Raw genomic sequence first — 23,808 nt, 5'->3', positions numbered from 1 at the left:
CAGCTTGATCTAAAACTTTTGTAGCCTATTAATGATCAATCACTGCTCTTTTTTGTGTCATGGTCCACCTAATAATTAGATCTGCTTAATTTTTTAGGATAATGCCCTAAATTATTTGGAAAAATATAAATTGACTGTGTGGATACAGAATACATACATCAAGGTGGGCCTTAAGGTAAGGGCCACACCAGTATAGGGTCACGTAATCCGCTCCCCTCTGTACGAGCCTTATGGAAAAGTGAAACTCGAATGCTCTGACAGAATCTGATGGATGATACACAGGCACTTTGAAATTAGATTAATTATTATAAAAAGGACATACTAAATTGTCTAAATTACTGTTCTCATTTTTATATTTATCATGAACTATAAATTCAACTTATTTTAGTAGACATTTATGGGATCGTTAAAAATGAAAATATCCATTAGTCTTACTTCGACAAACGACCCTCCGAGTATCAGAGGTTAGGAAGGTACAACCAAACTGATTATGATACGGTGGCTCAACAACACTGTCCACAGTTGGTATGATTTGAGGCAATGTATGCATGCCTGCGTATCAAGCATCATAAGCTGCTAGAGTATCATATATCTTGCTGCTTGAGTTTTATTTAGCTCGCAGTTGGTGCACTAACCAGCCAACAAATATATATATATATATATATATATATATATATATATATATATATATATATATATATATATATATATATATATATATATATATATCCCGCCTGTCTGAGAAGATATGCAGGATTTGTGCTCGCCTACCCTACTCCAAAACATGGTGACTGGTTCAACTGACAAAAGTCACGGGGCTGTTGGGTGGGAAGAGGATTGCAGAGTTAGCAATGAGTAAAATTACGTGGAGCTTAGTCTAATTAATGTTTCTTATTTTTATGTATATTTTTTTTGATCCACTCCATCCACCTGTTTTAGACATGAACCCAAAATTAAAGCATATTCAAAGTTCAAGTAGACCACACTACAAAAATAGTGTAAATTCAATAATTATTGCTGAAAACTTCTTGAGAATCACATAAGTTTTGGATCAAGCTTATACTTGTGTTTTTTTTAATTCCATGTCCATATGATTTTATAAATAAGTTGGATGTCAAATAGGCATCATGGTCAATCCTAACAAGGTTCCAATGGTGGACTTGGTTACACCGCAGCAGGCCCTAGGGAGCTTTCAATGGCATTTACTTGAGCTTCGGATATGCTTCAATTTTGGAATGATGCTTTAATACGGGTAATACTCATGCATCACAATAAGCTCCACAAAGTTTACTCAGTACAATATAAGATAATACACTATACCATGCTATATTATAGTATATTTGGTGGGTTACCCAATAGATTCACCCAATGGATCAGGCTTGTCTACCCTTGATTGGGCCTTGGTATAACCTCATATATGTATTGATTGTGCGAGGCAAGGGTAATAGATAAGCAGATGAGGCATGACCATAGGCCCCACCTTCATGTGTGTTGTCTATTTGTTTTGACAAGTTATTTTAGAGGATAGTCTCAAAAATGAAATAAATCCAAATCTCTCGTGGACCATATAATATGCATTGAATTTCTATCATTAAAAACTTCCTAAGGGCCAAGGAAGTTTTGGATCAAGCTATCATTTTCATTGTGATATTATTAATAAGTTCGGTGGCAAAATTGCGGTACAATGGGCCCTACGAAGATTTTAATGGTAGGCCTTCCATCATCATTGCTTTCATGTGACGTAGAGCAGGGTCCTTACTCGTGCTTGGGTGGTAGACTCTCAGGAGTTTCAACTCCCGGTCAAGGGTTCGAGTACCCATTAGTGGTGAAATTGCATCCGTGTGAGTGTGTGGGGGATGTGTGCGCGTGTAAAAGAAAAAAATAGTTATCAGTAGAGCACACCCCCATCCCTCGTGCTCGGGTTACAAACAAGCTAACAAAAAAATAAAAAAGATGAAGAAAGGTGAGGTATCAGCAGGGCTGACTAGATGAATGGTACGGATGAGTCAAGCAAATTAGCTATTGGGGGTTTAATCCGGACCGTTCATCTGGTATATAATAGAACGGCTTCATCTTGACAAAACACCCATCTCTATGGGGCCCATCGTTTTGTGCCTACCACGGAAGCCGACTAAGGTGTTACCCGGGCAACCGTGTAGCGGGTGTTTGACTGTTTCCGTCACCTTGGGCCCCACTATAATGTATGTGTTACATACCCACTCCGTGCATCAGTTTTTGCAGCTCATTGTTATAAATGCCGGAGTACGGACCGATGATTTTAAATCCGACCGAGTCCGTCAGAGGGGCACTTTCCTAAATTCAGCCTCCTCCCTTCGATAAATACAGGTATCCATTGCCGGTAAAGCGCGGACATCTTCCACTTCTCATTTTTTTGTTTTTGCGAATAGAATCGAATTCTCAGTTCCTTCTTCGCCGGAAAAGCTTCTAAATGGCCGAGAAAAGCAAGATCCTCTTCATCGGTGGGACCGGTTACATCGGAAAGTTCATCGTGGAAGCGAGCGCGAAATCCGGGCATCCCACATTTGTTCTGATCAGAGAAAGCACCGTTTCCGATCCTACGAAGGCGACACTCATCGAGAATTTCAAGAACCATGGCGTAACTTTGGTCTACGTAAGGGGCCTTACAAGCTCCCCGTCTTTTCCATTTCTAGCCGAGATATTCGTTGATGGATGAGATTTTATTTTATTTATTTTTAACCATTTGTAGGGAGACCTTTACGATCACGGGAGCCTGGTGAAAGCGATTAAGGGGGTCGATGTTGTCATTTCTACAGTGGGCCATATGCAGCTGGCAGATCAGACGAAGATCATCGCCGCCATTAAAGAAGCTGGAAATGTTAAGGTAACCATAAACCCTACTCCCTCTCTACTTCTCTCTAAAGTTTTAGACTATATTCTAATGAATTTGGGTATTTCAGTGTGTGTTTGGTTTCACCGTAGTTTGTGAAATCTCATGATATTTTGCACGAAATTGGACTGACTGAACATGGAATGTCATGAAATTCATGATATTTGGTACAACCAAACGAATCCTAAATTTCGAAAATTACAAAACAGAGAAGTTAAAAGGTAATTTAATGAGTGGAGCATTACATTTAACTGAGAAAGTGGGTCTCAGGAGCCAACGATAATGCCGTAAGGCCCATAACTTGAATTTTGAGGGATGATCACATACACTCCAGTGGAAATTTCTTGAAATTCCACCTTGGGTGCAGTGCCATATCTGCAGCAGGGGAGTTGGAAATTGGAATGGGATTCGACAGGAGTGAGATGGTGAAGAGGCCATTCCATGCACCTGTGCCAACATATGTTGAGACATCCGATACCTTCATCGGTTGGGTCTACGTGAGTATTTCCTCACCCAAAAATCAGGCCGCCCCACTCATCCTGTCATCTGCTGAAATGTATTTTGAATGTAGACCGTTGTTCAGTTTTTTCTAGCCGTCCATCTTTCTCAAAAAAGTGAAGCCTGAGGGATGGGTGGACCAACCTGATTTTTGGGCTCAGGTACATTCAAGGAGGTCACCGCTTGATGAACTGCCCGTGTCTTACCTGGATGACCCCTTTACCCTCTCAATCAATCCCCTGCCCCTTTGTGGAGCTCATGGCCTATGCTGCAATAAAGTACCATCGCTTGACAGAGTCGGTTTCATTAGGTGAGATATATCTGTATTATTCTCGTTGAGGATATGTTGGGGTTGGCAGAAACAGAACCCCTACCAGATTTATTGATTGAAATACAATACAGAAGCTACCCAACAGCTTGTAGAATAAGCTTATTCTACAACATGGTGAGTGATATTGGGCCCGCATCCAAACCGTCCATAAGGTGCATCCCTTCAAGTTCACCCCATATCCTAAGAATCAGCCCAATTCAACACACAGGTGGGTCATATGCCACTTGGAACATTTGGGATGTGGTGGCCCACCATTAAAGCCTTCCTAATTGTATGCGGGGCCTATCAAGTTTTGCATATGCCTTCCAATCCATTTAGAAGATCCACTAGCTGGATGGACGCCCCAAATTGAGGCCATTCCAAAACTTGAGGGGGCACCATGTGATTTTGCAGTTTTAGTCATGATTTTACATGGTGTGGCCCACCTGAGTTTTGGATCAGCATGATTTTTTCACCGCCATGGAGAACATCAGGGGCACACATGATGGACTTTTTAAATGTCATGCACGCATCAAGGTAGGCCCCACACACCACGTTGTCAAATTAGTTTATTTTTACAAATGCAGTAAAGGAATCAGCCTCAACAATAAAACATACAAGACCCTGCCAGATTCCTGGAGTAATGCAAAAAAAAAAAAGAAGAAGAAGAAGAAGAAGAAGAAGAAAGAAAAAGAAAGAATAGGATTTTTTCAGGAGCAATACAAAATATGCATTTTGCGTTGGGCAACAATGCTCATGAAAATTTGGGCAAGTTCCAATGGTTTGCATCAAAACAACAACGGCCTGATTTCGAGATACTCCCAAATATTGGCTGCTATGCGCTGCACTTGATGGACAGCTGGATCAATCCATTGGATTGTCATTCCACTACAAGTAGGAGTACTATAACTTGTAGTTCTCTAAGAGCAACTATAAGACATGCATGTGCAGTGTTCCGATGCAAGTAGGAGTACTATAAGTTGCAGCTCACTAGGAGTAGCAGATCATTCCGCGCTCCTTGCGATGCACGCACCTATGCATGTGCTCCTAACCACCCACTCTATCAAGGACCAAAAAAAAAAAAAAAAAGACATGAAATGAAAGTCTTTTATAGAAGGGTGAAGCTTTGTTATACTATTTTAAGAGAGGAAAAATAGAAATTTAAATAAAATCTTTAAAAATCAAGATCCTAATAAAAGGTTTGGTGGGTTAGAGGGATGGTGGATTAAGACATGATTGCTTCAAAAATTATAGGGTCTTTGTACATCAGAACATGAATTGTCTCGATGTGTCCATTTTGGAAAATGGAGTCCATGGTTCATAGATCTAGATTGTTGACCAGATGCACCCTCCATGGATGGGGTTTGACCTATATTCATCGCAATTCTAAGATACCATCGCTATGTTTTTCCCTTTTTTCTGGACCATTGTTGTATGTTCTCCATAACATTTCATTTTTTGGCCGCTCATAGAAGGGTTGGGATCCTCCAACCTAGGAGCTCTTTGTGGCATGCCCATCCATGATGCTGTTTATCAGATCAATGACCTGGATCATCAACCAAATCCACTTGTTCATAAACTAGTGCATCAGGACACCACTCACATTTTAATGCATCAGACTTTATAATTTCTCCAGTTATAGTTTAAATATTCTCTTGTATTTTTTAGGAGAGATTTGAGAGATCACCAACCAAGCTAGAGATGGGTACCCACCCATCCAAAGTGTTTCTACATTACAAATGGTACCTATCTGAGCGTTAGAGACCATTGGTATTTGGCATTATCACCTGGAAGTGAAACAATCTAAAACAAATTGCCGAAGAATCTCACCCTCTGAATGTTTGCAAAGTTCACCAGTTAAATGGGGTTTGGTGCTCCTTTCTTACTCAACTATTTGTCAACCATCCATTGCTTGTCATTGATGTTCTGACTTTTGAGTAAGATGTTATCTTTGTTTTTTAGACCATAAAACATCCATATAGGGCCTATTCATCAAAGTAATAATAATAATAAGGGGTCCTCCCAGATCAACAGCCCCAGCCATCCAAAATGTTATTAACAAATACTTTGGAGATGCTAAAGGTGGTTAAGCTCATGTTGTTTACAGTAGATTTCATTTCAGAAAAGTAATTTGGTTAATTAAATAATGCAACCTTTGTAGATGACATACACTTTGTTTTAGTGGTAAGGAGCCCTATCTGTGTTATTGGTGAGAGGGATGCACATCCTCACGTTCTAATTTTTTGCCAACTTCATCACTTCATGAAACTCAATCAATCTGCTGAGTTAGTGCAAACTCATTTAGGAAAAATTGGCTGATTCATATACTGACTTGAGTCATATGGGATAGCTTGTTCTTACATTGACCAACCTTGGTCAATTGGTTGGTGACATCTCAAGGTTTCAGTTAGCGTTGTTAATCATCCCCCAGCAGCTAGTTAATCTTCAAACGGTTGTATTTTGAATTATATGCTTGACACAGCTGAGACCTGGGTGTGTGTTGCAGAGATTCTTCCCATCTGAGTTTGGAAATGATGTGGATCGCGTCCATGCAGTCGAGCCAGCAAAGAGTGCATTTGCAACCAAGGCTCAGATCCGGCGGGCCGTTGAGGCTGAGGGGATACCATACACATATGTCTCTTCTAATTTCTTTGCTGGATATTTCCTGCCGTCGTTGGCACAGCCTGGAGCCACATCTCCCCCTAGGGACAAGGTTGTTATCTTAGGGGATGGGAACCCCAAAGGTAAGCAACACAACCCCCCCATGCCTTTCTTATAACAGTCTTATATACACAAGTAGTACCAGTGCCACCTCTCTGCTTTTCCACTGTCACCACATACCAACACTGACCTTTCTGGGTCAAAGTTACATCAGTTACATACATTTACGTTTGCATTCATGCATACTTGTACCATTTTTTTAAATCATACTTATACATAGGACATGCACATGTATAACCTTGAAAATGGCATTGAATCTGTAAATTCAACATGGGCACCATAGAACAATCCTTTTGAGTTATGCATTGTGCTTAAGGCTGCATGTTGAGAAGTGCACGGTTCCTATTGCATGCCATTTGGATGTCAGTAGGTGGTGTTTCCTTCCTAAGATGTTTGGGAAATGCCAACTGTGCCTCAAGCAGCATGTTTGGTAGGATTTCTTCATCAAACCAGATTGAAATGACAAATGAGCTCAATGCGGCAAAGAACCAAATTGAGCACCGTGGACATTGTGTTGTACGAAAACATACTAACCTCCAAAGACTGGTTAATATCTGCTTAGTTTGCAAATACCAATACAAAGGGGTAGCATGTAACTAGAAATACTGAATGCAAAATTGGCTATCTTGCCTTGATGAATGCCGGTCTCTCTTCTCACTGATCATCACTGCCTTTCTATTTTCAGCTATTTTTGTCAAGGAAGATGACATTGGCACATTTACCATCAAAGCCGTGGATGACCCCAGAACCTTGAACAAGGTCCTCTATCTAAGACCCCCTGCTAATATCTACTCCTTCAATGATCTTGTTTCCCTGTGGGAGAAGAAGATTGGAAAGACCCTTGAAAGGATTTATGTTCCAGAGGAGCAAGTGCTCAAGAACATTGAAGGTCAGCAAGGACTCCACTAGTATTTAGAATTTGAGATGATACTGTCAAATATCAATCTGAGAATCTTTCTTTTGATTGCCAAGTTCAATTCATCCGAGTTAATGAAGGAATAACAGGAACCAATGATGAAAAGCATTGGTAGTTCAGCCCATCCAACCTGTAGGTTGCATTTGGATGCAAAAGAGAATTGAATTGCAGACACTATTTTTATGAAAGTGGAAATCACAAATAACCAAATGTTCCTAGCATTAGAAATGCGGAAGTAGCCCCAAAATTGCAGTTAAGCTTTTTATAGTCCAACTTGAAAGTAACATAATTGCAATTTGGGGCCCGCACCCTTGGTGTGATTGTTGTCCTGGAACTTGCAGCTTGGTTATTTCCTCTTAGATTATAATTTTAATTGCAATTCACTTTGACAGTGCATGTAAGACACCTATAGCCTGTGGTGCTGCAATTTACATTCCTGCCAAACTCCAGCATTTGGTGGAGATAGGGACCTTACTTTGACTGATCTCCATTCTTTCTTTACCACAGAGGCTCCAATTCCTGTGAACATCGTCTTGGCAATTGGCCACTCCGTGTTCGTGAAAGGAGACCACACCAACTTTGAGATCGAACCATCCTTTGGCATGGAGGCATCGCTGCTCTATCCCGATGTCAAGTACACTACTGTAGAGGAGTACCTGGATCAGTTCGTCTGAGTAATATCCATCTCTATATCAGGCTTACTGCTTTTGCTTGATAAATAAGTATTCAGGGCGTGCTTTTGGTGTGAGGGAGATTTGAGTTCAAATGCATATCGTTCCTTTCTGAAGTTCCAGCGGAGCATGTGATGTGAGTAAAATGTAATTGTTACATTCAGTCAATGAGAACTATTAACTATGGTGATATTACCTATTTTGGTGGACAGTGTTAAAAGAAGCTAAGATGCATGTGAGGGAGATACGAGTTAGGGCATACATGTTTATAATTCAAGAGGAATTAGATTTATATGATCCTTGAGCCTTGGGTTTGTACAAGTGGTGCCCATGGTGCATTTATCGAAACTGTTGATCTGATGGGACCCTACGTGGAAAGGGAAGTCCCTGATGCTCTCCCCAGTTGGAGGATAGATGCATACAGCCTTTGGCTGCTTGCCGTCGAGTGTGGATTATTGCTGTATTTTTTTCCTTAACCATCTGTTCACTTGCTACTAATCAAAGGGTTGTTCTGTTAAAGGGGGATACTTGTGCAATTCCCTTTCCACAGTGGGCCCCACCATATCACTGGTCTGGATCAGTGAACCATCTGGCACCAGTCTTAAGAACTAGAGGCTCATGGGTAATGTACATATTCTGTTATTAGAACTGCTAGTTACTCTGGCTTCCCATTTGGAACCAGTCTTGGATGTAAGACTGCACTGGGTCATCAAGCAATCATCACTATTGATACTAAAGAGGCCAATCTGATTAGTAGTTAGGTTGCATATAGACATTTGAGCTATTGGTCAATTTATCTTAACCATGGTTTCTAGATAAAGCATCTACATATTTGGGTTGCTTGTCTAGTGGCTCTAATCTTGCACACTTTTGCCTTGTGTTGATGTGTGAGGCCGGTGAATTTGAAGTCCATATGCAGGAGTGCAACTAGCATTCCTCATTAGGTATCAGGATGAGAGCTTTGCTCCCATGCTTGTATGGTGGCAATGGGCCTGGCTTGTACAAGGCAAAACTAATATTTTCAGTAGGCTCAACCCAACCGGTTCAAAATCAAGGTTTGAGCCTGCCCTAGGCCCGCCTGTTGCTGGGTTAGACTATAGAGAATAGTGTTGTAGATGTCTTCAATCTGACTAAGATCAACAGTCTATTGGTATCATTGACAAACAAACCACTTGATGCCATCGAGAAAATTCAGAAAATTTTCAATTGCTCGTTGGACAGTTTTGAAGTTGCTACTCGATGCCATCGAAGATAGTTTCGATGTCATTGACTGATCTTCAATAGTTGTTGATGTCATTGAAGGTTCGATCAACGGTGCGTGTAGAATTATGTAAGTGTGCGATTTGTTTCTAATTCTGATTGTGATAGTATATATATCGGGTGTAATCTGGATTAGAGTATTATAAGTGAATGTTAAGACATTCATAAGGTGTTCCAGAGCAAAGTTGGGGTTTTGAGAATATATTTTGGATTTGTTTGGATTGGTAAGTCCATCCATTTTTTGTAATATTGTTTTATAGTGGATTGCTTATCGCTTTGTGCCGTTATTTTTTTCACGTAAAAATTCATAAGTTCTCAGTATGCTTTTGTTTGTGTTTGATTTCTCCTTGTTCGTTGAATTCAGGTTTGCCTCCGCATGATCTCCAACAAATAGAGGTTAGACCTAAGGTCATGCTTCAGCAATCCAAAATGTTTATAGGATGATCATTTCGATAGATTATGATGGGCATTACTATGGACTGCGAATTTGCTAGGCAAGAAGAACGAATATTCTAAGCAAAATTGGACTATATCAACCCGTTGATCCTGGTTCTGGAAGAGTAGGCTCCAGGGGGACTAGGAAGTTGAGGTTCAACATCCATAGGCATCACCTAATCTTTAGAATTAATAGAAAGTTTGGTAGACCTTATACTTATTGTACTACAAAATTAAATCAAGTTCTACGCATGGATTTCATTGGTCATGTCAAAGAAGGTGTTTGGTTCAAAATTCAGTTGTTGGTACGTGTACGTGATATCGAGCATATGTGAATTTGCATGAATTTCAAATTAGCGGCGCATATGTTCGGGTGGTTGCACTAGTTGGATTCAAACCCAGCAGACCCAACCCATTTGAAATGGTGTTTTAAGCACCTAATCATGGTCTATACATAAACATACTCCTTTTACAAATTCATTCATTAGAAACCAACAATTTATTTATGGTTCTTTAAAATAACTCCTTGGTTGAGTGTTTAGTAACTTAGTTTGTTGCCGAGTCAACTTTTCCACGTTGGTTCGAGCCCGTATATAGTGAGTCCACTGATGGGACCATGTAATAGTCATTGTATCTTGGAAGCCAACTCTCTAGGATTCATATTGCACTTGGGACGCAATTCAAGGAGGGCAAATTTAATTTCAAGCCGAGTGACCTAGTCATATCTCGACTCAAACAAATAAGTCATATTTTCTTATTTAATTTTATTTATTTGAATATTATTTATTATTTTCGACACATTATTTCCAACCGCATATATACAAAGAAAGGTAACTCATCACGACTAAGTGAAAGTACAAAAATCAGCCGATTCAATTACCAGGCAGGCCACACCGTGTAGTTAGCCGTTTTAAGAGTAGTTTTGGATTGTTCCTGGTAGTGCAGTTTATAGTATTCGTAATGGTTATCACAAATAGAATATATTCCCGTGCAAGACAGCGGTGGTGCTTGAATATCATATAACCCTTTTGAGGCAGAAATCTCGACGACAGCTTCCGCTGTTTTGGCTATTCGGACCTTTCTCGTATATGCGTCTCGGAAGGATGCCACCAGGCATATAAAATTCTACAAAACTGCTGCGGTTCCGTGTACGCGTGTGTGGGTTTATGCTGTGTTCGGCGAACTGTGGATCCGCTCCCACCTTGTACATCAATGAGCCAATCCAGACTTTCCAGATTATAGGTCCCTTTGTAGATGGACCCTAGTCCTTACCATGCAGATGGCATGACTGGATGGTTTGAAAGAAAGTGGTGAGGTCCCAAGTTCAATGGAGAAAATCACATGGTTAAGGTCACCCGTTCAGTGATTTGTGGGTTGTGTCCCATGATTCAGATGGCTTGGATTGAGCGGCTCTTTGATAATAAGAGAAATTCAAAAGTGCATTCGCCCTGAGGAGCACTTGAAAGTTGAAACTGCACTTTGTGGCCAAACATGGCAACATGCAAGATCTAAAGTGCCCATCACGTGGGCCCCACTGTGTTGATTCCTTTATCCAACAATCAAGCTGCCCTGATCATTTGGTGGGCTACACATGTACATTCAATGTAGACCATCTACTCTTCTGAACATGATGAACGGACCAATTTGAAAAGTGGGCCACACCTGATGAGCCGCTTGGATCTCACCGATTAGCGTCTGCATACATGGGTTAATCTTATCCTTTGAATCTGTGGCCAGAAAATAGGCAGCCTAGAAGTGAAATGCAACAACGGTCGTCATAATCAACTGACGGAAAGGCTCTAGTTTCCTGGGCAGGGTCTTCGAATGTGAGGCGCAGATTGGTTCTAACCCCACCGGCACCTGGCTAGAGACGTACGGTCCTGTCAGGGGCTCTGGGGGACCATGATATATGTGTTTTATCCGAGCCATCCATTTTGAAAGATCATTTTAAGGGTAGAGGGAGATCAAAGGCTCGAGTGGACCACACCACGTGAAGCAGTGTTGTCAATGGCTCCTGCCGTTGAAGCATTCCTAAGACGTGATGTTTATTTGCCATCCAATCTGTTCATGAGATCACATACATAAAGGGAAAACATAAATATCAGTTTGCTCCAAAATTTGTGTGACCTCAGGAGTTTTTCAACGGTGGCTATTTAATCATCTCTGTTTCATGTGGTGTGGTCCACTCGAGCATTTCATTTACTTGTGTTTTTTTTTAAGCTCATAGCCTAAAATGATTTGTCCAAAAAACATACGTCTCGGTGGTGTCCTCACATAGCCCCTGACAGGACCGTCCGCCTCTAGCTAGGTCCTTGCGGGGGTAGTACCCGATCCCCGCCCTCGAATGTGGGTGAGTTTTATGGCATGGTCCTTCCGCACCAATGGTCTCGATCACTAAACGATAGGCCCCCCTCTTGTACTAACCGACCACCCTTATAACAAACGAACAATTGAATTCAAGCCCTCCAACCTACATCTACGCGCGTGCGATGGACACGCATGCGACCATGAACACGTGTCCCATTTGTATTCCATCCATCAATCCGATCCCCATTCATCTTTCGGATCACACTTATACCAGAATACCTAGCACTCTCTAAATTCACGTGGCCTGGCCCACATAAATCATGGAATGTCCGTTAGATGAATGGACTGGATGGTATATACACACGTGTGCCTCACACGTAATTTGGAAGATTATAATGGTATGACTTCCCATCTCAAATGTTTCCCACGGTGTAGCCCGCATGAATGTTAAATTGGCCTGATTTCTGGATTTCGGACCAGACACAGGGTGGCACATGATTGATGGCGTAGATCTCATCCGCATGAAGTCATTCTGTCCACATCAGTCCACGTCAGCAAAATAGCACAAGCGTTTTGGATATTCAAAAGCACGTGTGAGTCAGCTGATGGGTCCAGTGGCGTGAGTTTTGTTCGAGCTCAAGCTCCCAGTGCGGGCGTACCCGATAAACGGACATGATCTCGCACGCATGTTGCACGGGTGGGGTTCGCGTGCTCCCCAGTGGCTACAGCTAACGACAGATTCCTCGCCCGAGCAGCAGACAATCAAAAGGCGGGAGCGGATTACTGCGGCCCCAGCCTCACCCAACACAGTGCGGCCCTGAACGTGGGGCCCACCTTGTTGTTTATACATTATACCCACTCCGTTCATCCTCTTTTTCAGCTCATTTTAAGCATGATACAAAAAATGACGCATATCCAAATTTCAGGTAGACCACAATAAAGGAAAGAGTGGCGATTGACCGTTAAAAACTTCCTGTGGACCAAAAGTTCTGGACGAAGTTTATATTTGTTTATTCCATCCGTCAATCTATTTTTGATCTTATCAACAGGTTTGATGGGAAAAAAAAAAAAAAAAAACATTAGAGTGGGCCCTTGAGATTTTTTAATTGTGGGCGTTCAATCCCCACTGTTTCCTGTAGTAGTCTACATGAGAGTTTGATATCCTTTATTTTTTGGCTCATTTCATAAAATAGTATGTAAAAACAGATGGACGGTGTGGATATACAATACATACATCAAGTTGGGCTCTACGGTCAGGACCATACCGTGTTCTGTAAGGCCGAGACCGCACTTAATCTGTTCGAGAGAGCTCAGCTTAGAAATTGTAGAAGTAGCTGTTTTGTTCTTCTTCGATGATAAATCGGTGTAGAAAACTAAGCAAAGCCAGCATCCTTTTCTTTTATTTTTTTGTCCGCAACGATGCAGCAGCTTACAAAACCTAGTTTCTGCACAAGAAACTTCAAGAGCCCTTCTTCTCCATCTCTTTCTAGGGTTTTGAGCTCCAATCCGCTGGAATCTCCATCTCCATCTCCATCCTCTTCTTCCATAAACACCATAATCCGAGCTTCTCCTCCGATTTCGACGCCTCATTTAAGTAAATCTCGAGCTTCATCTCGCGAAATCACGGTGATTCGAGCTTTTTCTAGGGATTTAGGTCCCGATATAGGAACTTCCGAGCTTTTTCTTGCCCCAAAAAAAAATAATTTAAGGAAAGTCGCATTTCAGATTTTTCTAGGGTTTTTGAGGTGTGAGTTGTGGAAATCTCTATCTTCTTATCAACTTCCTTGCAGAAATACCGGAATTCAACCTTTTCTCGAGGTCTTGAGTTCTCATTCCCTTGAATCTCAAACTAATCTTCTAGCAAAAATGCGAGAATTAGAGCTTTTCCATGGGTTTTGATGTCATTTTTGGAAAAATCTTGAGCATATACATCTCCTTAAGTAAGAACACTTGGAATTCGAGCTTTTTCTTGGGTCTTAATGTCATTTTTCATGAAATCTTGAGCTTTTTCAAGTCGTTTCTAGAGAAATCTTGAGCTTCCAATATATCTCCTTGTGTAAATACTAGAAATGACAAGCCTCCTATCAATCTTCTTGGAAAAAACAGTCCAACATGAGTTTTTGTCTACAGTTTTTTGAGGTTCGTTTTGCTGGGGAGTCTCAAACACGCTGATGATTTTACTGCTTAAATGCTCAATTCAGAACTTCTCCTAAGATTTCAATGCTCTATTCTCTGAAATCTTAATCTTCCTGTCAATATCCTCGTGGAAATGCTTGATTTCTAGCATATTATAACATATTGATGTCCTTTCCAAGGAAATCTTCAGCTTCTCACCACAACAGAATTCGAGAATTTTTTACTTTTTCCCCCCCTTCAATTCTCTGGGTACTCACGTCTCCAGGGACTTTGACGTTTTCATTTATATCCTTGCAGGAAAAAAAAACTTCCGTGTTTTCCCGCTGGTGGAACTGTAGAACCTGCGAAAGTTTTCTGTAATGCTTGCAATGGAGAATTCCTCAAGATACAACAGAGCTCAGGCTCATTCCTCTCTCAAACAGAGGCGAAGTGGCTATGAACCTTCTGATACAGAAACTGAATGGCAGGAAAGTCCGTGGCTGGATCTAAAGAAAGATGATAATCAAAGGGATCGAATGGATGGGGTTGTAGTCACAGAACAGCTGAATGCCGCCGTGGGACCCACAAGAAATATCACTCCTTTAAGCCGTAGCCAAAGGTACTCATTAAAGCCTGATTATGATTTCTCTTCTCCTGTTAAAGCTTCAAAAACCAGCCCAATTCCAAGGAATAAGAGTCTATCTCCATATAAACCGCGCACAGACGATGGCAATGGTGTTTCTCCGAAATTAGGCTCTCACCTACAAAGAAATATAAGCCCTTTGGTGGTTCCCGAGCATCGGAGACATATTTCTCCATATGAGACAAGGAAAGATGAACCCAATGTGGAAAACAATCAGCTTAGAGGGTCGAATCGAAAACGAAACCAAAAAACTCCACCCAAGTTTATGGATGCAGAGGAAAATAGACCCAATCTGCAAACTCTAGAAACTTCTAGACTGAGCGAGTGGCCTAACCACAGCCACAGGTCAATGTCTGCTCCAAAATTGAGAGCAAGGGAGAAAGAGCAGCTGATCAGTACTGTTTCTACAGGGCAAAGGGGAGATCAAAGCCCCTTACCATTAGCAGGAAGCTTGATTCAGAAACAGAGGGAAAGTGCTTACGCAAGAGCTCCTTCGGGTGAAGTCAGTGAAATGATTCCTGATAGAAAGCTTTCAAAAGTAACTATTTCTGATGTTTTGTTCACGGAAAGCACAGACACAATTATTTCTGATGTTTTGTTCACGGAAAGCACAGACACAATTCCTGCAGGCGATATCTTCTTTTCTCGTGATGTCACAGCCTTGCATGAGAACATTGTGCCAAAGAACATTCGTTCTGAAGGCAGCTTCATTCCTAAACCTAAAGCAGTTTCTCAAAGAAATAGCAATGCTCAACAGAGAAGCAGAGGAATCACTGCTTTCGATCAGAATACCCAAGTGGCTGCACTCAATACCATTCCATCACAAAGAAATCTGCGGTCCAGCTCTTCTGTAAGTGGGCAGAGTGGCAGTAAATCTACTCATCAGAGTAATCAGACTTATGGTAGTGGAATGATGAGTGAGAATTTCCGGAAATTCACTGCCAATCGGCAGAGAAGCCAAATGGATATGTTGTTTTCTTGTGTGAGGAAAGGTGCTTGCAGGAAGTCGAAGTCTCCTGAAACCAGGGAAATTGATGAAGCTTCATTTATCGAGAAGGCATTTGTGGTGGAAAACCTTAGACAGTTCTGGGCTGATAAGCATCAACCAGACTCATTAAGTGGATTTATCTGCCACAAGCAACAAGCCCTAGATCTCAAGCAATTGGTAAGGTTACTAGAGTCAATAAATCTGCTTTGATCCATTTTCCCTAGCTCCTTTAATTGAGTAAATTGCCAGAATATGCAGTGTAGATTTTGTCTGTTAAAGTAGTATTTTACTTGTTTCTAGATGCATTAGGGAAATGATTACTGTTGGAGATTTGTTCCAAAAGGAAAAAAGATTACTGATGGAGACAATTGTACATGTTGAGTGTGATTTAGTTAGTTTTGGACAAGGTTCAAAGAGTCAGACTCAGCTCTTGAACTTTTCTTGAGAACCTTGGTGAGGTCAGCTTTTGATGGGCCCTAATTCAGTCATTGCATGAACATGGCAGCTAAGCTAGATTGTGGACCCTTTGAAGTGATTTAGGGCCCATTTGCTTACCATCACAGTTCTGTCCGGATAGTGTTATCCAGGCAGGCGACCATTGGAGACACAATCCATGGTTTATCTCCACATATCTTGGCACAAAAGCCAAGCCAAGTAAAGATTGTGGTATACATAAAATACACTCTTATCCGGAATTCTAGATAGTCCAATATCTTTATGAAAAAAATTTTAAAAAAATTTAAAAAAATTTTTTAAAAAGAAGAAGAAGAAGAAGAAGAAAAAAAAGAGAGAGAGAGAGTAGAAACACTTGTATCTAGCCACCTTCTGAATGGAAAACACCATAGAACTACGATAAACTGTGATACTAGGCCACATGTGCCAACATTCATCTTCAAGGGCCCCACATGTGCTACCATGCATCAATCATAATCATCCCACTTGCACCAGTGTGCACATGCACCACATGTCCTAGCATCCATCTTCAAGCACCCCACATGCGCCCCACTGTGCCACCATAAATCTTCAAGTGTCCACATTGTGTCAATTGTGCCACTATCAATCTACACATGCCTTGCGTGTCCACATGTGCCAATGTGCCAAATGTGTACAAGTGGCACATGTGCAGTCAATAATGTTCTGCTATTAATTATCAAAATAAACACTATTAAATATGGTGTTACTTAAATTTATTTTTGATAACATCATGTGAGTATGATAAACCGGGCCAAGTGTGAAACAGGTGAGTGTTTTATATCAACTTTTGATTCTAGTCAAGGCCGTGCAACTCTCACTTGTTGAGGAAGATGTGTAGCGTTGCTTTTGAACCATGTTTTTAGATGATAAATGTTTTGCTTTCTCGTACGGAAATGCTTCCTGTTGTTATATCATCTCAATCGTTGGTATTTCTATCCTGTATCACTGATGTTTAATGTCTTTACTTTGGCTAGATATCACACAACAACTGTCCCCACATCTTGTTCCGGGGACCTTCAGGCTCAGGAAAGAAAGCCCTAAGCATGGCCCTACTGAATGAAATCTTTGGTGCCTCAATTTGGAATGTATGTTTGGAGAAGTTTGTGTGATGATTTTCTTTTGATGACGTTTTTTCTTCTAAAACACTTAAAGAGGAATTATCATATATAGCCCATAACATGCTACACCTTTTTATCATTCCAAAAAAAAAAAATGCTTCACCTTTTTCCCACCAATGTGTCACATGTAGGACATCTGAGCCACATGCAAAAGGTGGGTCCACCATGAAGATCACCTGTGCAAAAGTCAGATCCACACATTAGATGAGCCACACCTGTAAGTTGGAACAGATCGTCAGCCATCCTTTGAATTTTACAGTATGGCCTGCCTGATGAGTGGAATGGCTTAATATTGGTGCCAGGTGACCTTCATGGTACAGCCAACTTTTGCATGGTTAGGATGTCCTACACATGTGACACATTGGCAGGAAAAAAAAAAAACATGCTAACTTACCTTGCCAAGGGTTGTATGTGATAATTCATTGACTTGAAGTATGCTCACCTGTTCTTGTCCAATATTTTTGCAGATCACAAATGATTTAAGGTACTTACATGTTAAGGTATGATAAAAAAGTGAAATAATTTTATTACCTTTTTCATGCTTATTAAGCTCATATGACACTGCATGCTCTGGACATCAACTAATTGCAAATTCTCCTATGTGGGTAACATGGAATAGAAGTGCTGAGGTGAAGTGAGGATCTTGATGATGTTGGCATGTGAGTCATGTTGGTGGTCCTGTATCAGTTGGCTCCTGGCTTTTTGGTTCATTCAAACTACTCAAGCATGACCTTTCATGTGTGGGTCATGCTTAGTAGTTTGCCACTTTGCCTGGCAACCACCTGGCCATCTCCTACTTAGCTTTGGTGTCACAGACTGAATGCTTCTGTAAGTGCTGTGTGGTTCTCATACAAACAACCCCTTTGTGGGTGTGAGTCAGCCAACCACCCAAGTGTTGGCCTAGCTGGGAGGAAAGAGAGAACACCATAGATGATGTAGGCAAAGAATTTATATTGCTTGTGAACGCAAGTGCTTACAGCTTTCTAAGGTGCCTGCCAAATGAGGAATCCTCTCCCATATATTTAGGAACATTCTAGCTACCTTACATCAATGGCTAGGATAAAGCCACGTGGTGATCATCCAACAGTCATGAATACTTTAGAACTATTTGGACTATTCTACACAGCTCTAGCTGTAAGAACCCACCAAAGAACTCCAAAATATTCTCTACAAGACTCTTGCCTACTCTAGAAGTTCTTGCACACTGTATACACGCCTCTTATGTACAAGAAGACCCAAAAATGGCCAAGTCCATGAGTTAAACCTCTGTGCGATGTATGATGCATGTCACCCTCTGGGGCATACATGTAATAGTTGGCTGGAGTCATTATTAGATGACTGTGTTGGCTTTTGGGGGTGTCAATGTGAGCCTCTGCTATGGCAGTTCCAGAAGCCCGCATAAAAGAGGAAGGTTGATGTGTAGTATACATCTTGAGTGTGAAACTCTACCAATATTCCAGTTAAAAGCAACCCTAGATTGTTGGAAGAAAGCTGATGATAATGATGATGTTTATATTTATATTTGTTACGGCCGAGACTGTCGACTTTCCCAACATGTCAAAATTAAGAAAATGGCCCCATGAAATAGCAATTGTGTTTTAACTTTCTCCTCCTTTTTTAAGTTGGTGAGTTATGAATAATTTGGTCACTACCAACCCTAATAGCAGAGCCCTTTGGATGGTGTTGATAGGAAACTCAGGCAATGCCAGTAGCTGTTTCAGTAACTTCAAGCCCCCACCATGTGGAACTTAATCTCAAGTCTGTATCAAACAATGCTAGATATGCATTGATGGCTCTAGTCAAGGAAATAACCAGCAATGTACCTACTCTTGAATTCAGTGATGCTACTTTGAAGGAAAACTACAAAGGTCCAGCACTTTGAACGCTCACCCCTCACCCAAATAACTGGACATTTATGAATCTAATGTTGTTTTATCTTGCTATTTCAGTAATGGTTCTCCACAAGGTTGACAAACTCGCGGACAATGTGCAACACTTGATAAAATGGATAATGGACTGTTATACGGATGGGTGCAAGCTCATCCTCTGTTGCGAAGATGATTTGGACCTCCTCCCATCAATCAAAAGCCGCTGCGAACTTATTACAGTGGATGCCCCTGTAACTCATGAGGTATTACTACACCATCCTTCTGTGCACATTAACATTATACAGTTTGGAGTGTTTGGCCTTTGCAGAACGTGAACCAAATTCTCCATTTTATGCAATATTTTACATGAAAATAAACATGATCATTGACATGGTTTTAGATTATTCTACTCTGATGTACTAAATATCGTCTCTTTGTTCTGAATATTTGGTGTTAATATATTTTTCACTTTAATATATTAACATTTGGGCAATCTGGAATGAAAGAACTGGTCCTCTAATTGTTCAAAATTTGTGTGGCTCGTGGTGGATAATGTCAAATGTTTGGTTTCTTATTGGATTGAGTCCATTATGGAATTTGAATGGTTCTCTCATGTAGATTTATGGAGTAAGTTGGAAATGATTTCCTTGTAAGCTGGGGGCCATTAAATGTGGTGTTTTTTTTTCTCCTTCTGGAGCTGCTGCTTAATAAAAATCTTACTGATCAAAAACAAATATTTTTCACTTAGGGGCCGCTTGGATGCTAGGCATGCTGCAGTATTCCCAAGGTTTCCCACAAAAATTCCTGAGGTTTCCTCCAAAAACCACATTTAATGCAGTAAGACCCAATGGAATGTGGGATTATTGCAGTATTTGGCATGAGTTACGGCCAATATTTTAATATCCAGTTATCTTCAAAAATAAATATTTTACTATCCAGTCTCCAGCTAAATGTGGTAAATAAATAGTAGGCAGGCCATCTATAATGATGATGACCTGGGTAAAGGAAAGGATGTGAAGTAGGCAGCCAGTCAACTGCCGTAGGCCTTATGACAATAAATCATGTGAATTTCAGTTTCAAATATGATTGATGAAATAGGATTTGTAGAGTTGACATGAATGGCTTGCATAAAGCTATGATGAAGATGATGATGATTGCAGTGTTTAGCGGGGGGGCAGGAGTATCATCACATTCTGTCTCTGCCCAAATGGTCCCTTAATTGCTGAGACCTGGTAGCTTCTTTTTCTGATGCTTCAAATTTTCAATCCCTCCCCAAATCAGGTTGGCATCAGTCCCAAGGATGTACGATCACAGTTCCCATGCTCAAAACCCACCATCCCTGATATTTACTTTTCAATGAGATTCAAGTCATACAAGCTACAATTTCTGAGTTGCAGTAACACTTCTCATGTGTATCTCAGATTATGGAGGTTCTTATTCAGATAGCAAGGAAGGAGAACTTTGATCTGCCTATGAGCTTTGCAGCTAAGATTGCAACCAAATCAAAGCAGAATTTGAGGAATGCAATCATGGCACTTGAAGCATGCAAAGCACACAAGTAAGAATTGCAAAAGAGACTGTGACATATGGCGAGTTTCATTTCACGTTTCCATGATTCATTTATTGTCCATGCAGCTATCCCTTTGTTGATGAGCAACCAATTCCGCTGGGCTGGGAAGAGGTCTTGGTGGACCTTGCAGAAGAGATTCTAGCCAATCCATCCCCCAAAATGTTATCTAATCTCTGACATGTGTTTTGCTTATTTTGAATTAGTGATTTCTGAAGTTTAGATTAAGATCCCATGTTTCATTTTCAGGCTGTTTTTTACGCGAGGGATTTTTCAAAAGCTGCTTCTGGATTTTGTTCATCCCAAACTGATCCTTCAGGTAATCCAGAAACCCTTACGAAATTAGTTTGTCTGCAAACAGAAGGTTTCTTCATTAATAGGGAACCATATGCGATACCAAATGCAGAAGCTTGTGGAACAGTTCCTCAAGGGCGTTGAAGCTAGTCTGAAAAGAGAGCTTTATTACTGGCATGCTTATTATGTAAGTTCCATCTATACCCCTTTTGACATTGTTGAGAAAAGGAAGCGGGTATACTAAATTGATATATCAACAGGATAAGAGGCTGCCCACTGGAACAGGTGCCCTGCTGAAATTAGAAGGTAAACCTTGTTTGAATGCCTCGTTTGGCAAGTCGGTTCATTTCTCAGTCCAACTTAGTCAATTTCAGCAACTTACAAAACCTTCCGTTTGGATGGACTGTCAAGCAATCATCGCTTCGTGAGAAATCAATTGGATTTTGGCTTTTGAGATCTTGTTGATTCGCCACCCAAATAATCAGGTGGGATCCAAACAGGCTGCAAAAAGGGTTTCAGATCAAAACGAGGGTTTCATCTCCGAACCCTGGTTTTGACAGTGCATCCAAACAGGCCCTTAAAGCTACCATTTGCATTATACGTCGGTCAGTAGATGTTTCCTAAACCATGAATAAGAGAAATTTATTCAGCTTCCTTCATGCCTTACACGTGGCAAACGTTTGGGGTGATTCAAGCTATTTTTCTAGTCAGGTGGTCCACAATCAGCAGACTGATTGTCACAGGTTTGCCATGTGTTCCATGAGGTGACTGCATAGTATTTCTGTGACTCGAGCTTGCATATTAGCTTCCTCCATAGATGAACACCATTCAAAGGTCATCCACCACTGATGTGTAGTGCTATTGCTTTTTCTTTTGAAAAGAGTGGAGAGATTGAAGAGGTGAATTGTGGCGGAAGTGACAATGGGGCACACTTGTGAGACACTGGCCAATCATTGGGTGGGGCCGAGCATGAACATGCCCTGGTACATAAATCAAGCCATTCCACTCATCTGTTGTACCACATTCTCCATGAAAAACAGATCATTAGAAAGAAAATAGTCAACAGCCTATAATTAACAGACATGTTTGGCCCACCTTATGAGTAGACCAGCCTGGCTTTTAGGAGCACTTTCAGGTGGTGCTATGTTGGCACATATTCCATGGCTCACCTCAGTTGCAAAGACTAGAACCAAGTCACTCACTTGAAATGCAAGTCTTTGTAAAAAAAGAGAGACGGTTTGTACCCAAGACCTCTCCTATGCAGACTGTCATCTCTAACATGCAGAGCACTGCATGCTTGATATTTCTTCCATTTTATATTCAACTAAGTAAAATCTTTATAAATATAAAAAAGTACTAGATATCAAGTCAGGTAAAGACTTGCCTGAGTCTTCTAGTCAACCCATCCTGACTAAACATCATGAGTCGAGTTTTTGAACCATGGTGCAAATCCCTCAAACATTTCTATTATGGAAAACCACTGCTCATCTTTTACACTTAAGGAAACCAATCTTCTTCTTCTTTTTCTAATCTGGGCATTTCCATGATCTTTTTCTAAATAAAACAGCTATACTTGAAGAAAAAGAAGAAAAAACAATTTATGGGTTCTTGTTAAGTGCCAGTTTTCTAGAATTTTCTGAGCTCCAGATAACGAGCTATTGTTTCATGCATTGGCATGTGCTATGCATACATCCATGCATGTATGCATATAACCCACGGATCCATCAGATGGTACCTCTCGTGTCTCTCAGCCATAGGTCATCAAGTTCACATGTTTGTAAAGGTGAAGAATGTGTATGTTTGTGTATTTAGGTATCATCCAGTCAGTGATTAGGCTGAAAGTTTGTACGGTACTCAGGTTTTCTGTTTGTCCAAGAGGGGCTCATGGTTCAGTGATAAAAACCAATGAGATAATGGGCACCACCGTGAATGGCCCTTGCAACGAGAATATTTTTGATGGAAGCTTCCTAACCAGTCAATAGATGGCCAAGGAAAGGTAGTGCGGCCAGTCACATTTTCCCAAAAAGAGGCCAAACATTTAGACATGGGCCCCACTTCTACAAGCTGGAGAAAATGAACGGCACAGGACACACTCTCAGCCCGAGCATTCGTACAAGTTGCTCTCACGCATTATAATTAGTTGTTTTGTTCTATTCACCTGACATGCCTGTGCAGAGTTTGTTGCAAAGTTCATGAGCATCTACAGGAAGAGCTTCAATGGTGGACGCAGGTTGCCATACAGATAAAGACCCTGATTTTTTTTTTTAAGGAACATCCGGAGTTGTATTACATGTATAGCCCCCAACATAGTGAGCATCACCCTGTCAATTCCATATACAGGTAAAAATAATCGGGTGTCATACAAATGTAAGAATTCTGTATGTGATGCCGAGAGATACAGTGAAAGATAACATGTAAGAATTCTACTAGAAAAGGCTTTCCAGCTTTTGAACTAGAAAGATTGCAAGAAAAGTATCATCAGCATATCATCCTTTCCTTATTAGTGATCATGTGTAAGAACTCTACTAGAAAGGACTTTCCAGGTTTTGATCTAGATGATAGAAAGGTATCATCAGCATATCATCCCTTCTTAGTGACAGGAGTTTGAACAAGACACGACACACAGATATCTATATAGTTGTTTTGCATCTTTCACTACATTGGTGCTGATGACAAATCAAGTGCTGTTGCTTGTTTCAATTGTGATTAAGCAGGGGAGAGAACAGGGGAAACTGGCCTCAATGCGATCCAAGC

General features: G+C 40.9%; 2 protein-coding genes across 5 annotated transcripts; both read left to right on the top strand.

Annotated features, from left to right (window-relative positions):
- The first annotated feature begins 2,363 nt into the window (after window positions 1-2,363).
- LOC131237957 (phenylcoumaran benzylic ether reductase Pyrc5) lies at window positions 2,364-8,184 on the top strand. Its single transcript, XM_058236075.1, has 5 exons — window positions 2,364-2,632; window positions 2,729-2,863; window positions 6,184-6,421; window positions 7,084-7,287; window positions 7,822-8,184. The coding sequence occupies exons 1-5, from the start codon at window positions 2,450-2,452 to the stop codon at window positions 7,986-7,988; spliced, it is 927 nt and encodes a 308-aa protein (XP_058092058.1). The 5' UTR covers window positions 2,364-2,449; the 3' UTR covers window positions 7,989-8,184.
- Window positions 8,185-13,586: 5,402 nt separating this feature from the next.
- LOC131237953 (uncharacterized) lies at window positions 13,587-23,535 on the top strand. 4 transcript variants are annotated; one of them, XM_058236068.1, is made up of 11 exons: window positions 14,483-15,910; window positions 17,182-17,292; window positions 17,793-17,825; window positions 19,016-19,193; window positions 19,275-19,456; window positions 20,615-20,751; window positions 20,829-20,924; window positions 21,010-21,079; window positions 21,167-21,241; window positions 21,315-21,360; window positions 23,230-23,535. In XM_058236068.1, the coding sequence occupies exons 1-11, from the start codon at window positions 14,483-14,485 to the stop codon at window positions 23,298-23,300; spliced, it is 2,427 nt and encodes an 808-aa protein (XP_058092051.1). In that variant the 3' UTR covers window positions 23,301-23,535. The 4 variants fall into 4 exon arrangements, with proteins under 4 accessions (XP_058092052.1, XP_058092053.1, XP_058092054.1 ...); XM_058236069.1 differs by lacking the exon at window positions 17,793-17,825 and having other exon boundaries at window positions 13,587-15,910; XM_058236070.1 differs by lacking the exons at window positions 17,182-17,292; window positions 17,793-17,825 and having other exon boundaries at window positions 13,587-15,910.
- Window positions 23,536-23,808: the final 273 nt, after the last annotated feature.

Source organism: Magnolia sinica, chromosome 2 (genome assembly GCF_029962835.1).
Source record: "Magnolia sinica isolate HGM2019 chromosome 2, MsV1, whole genome shotgun sequence".
Lineage (NCBI taxonomy): Eukaryota > Viridiplantae > Streptophyta > Magnoliopsida > Magnoliales > Magnoliaceae > Magnolia > Magnolia sinica.
Note: the sequence above shows the minus strand (reverse complement) of the source record. Positions and strands in the feature narration are given on the sequence as shown.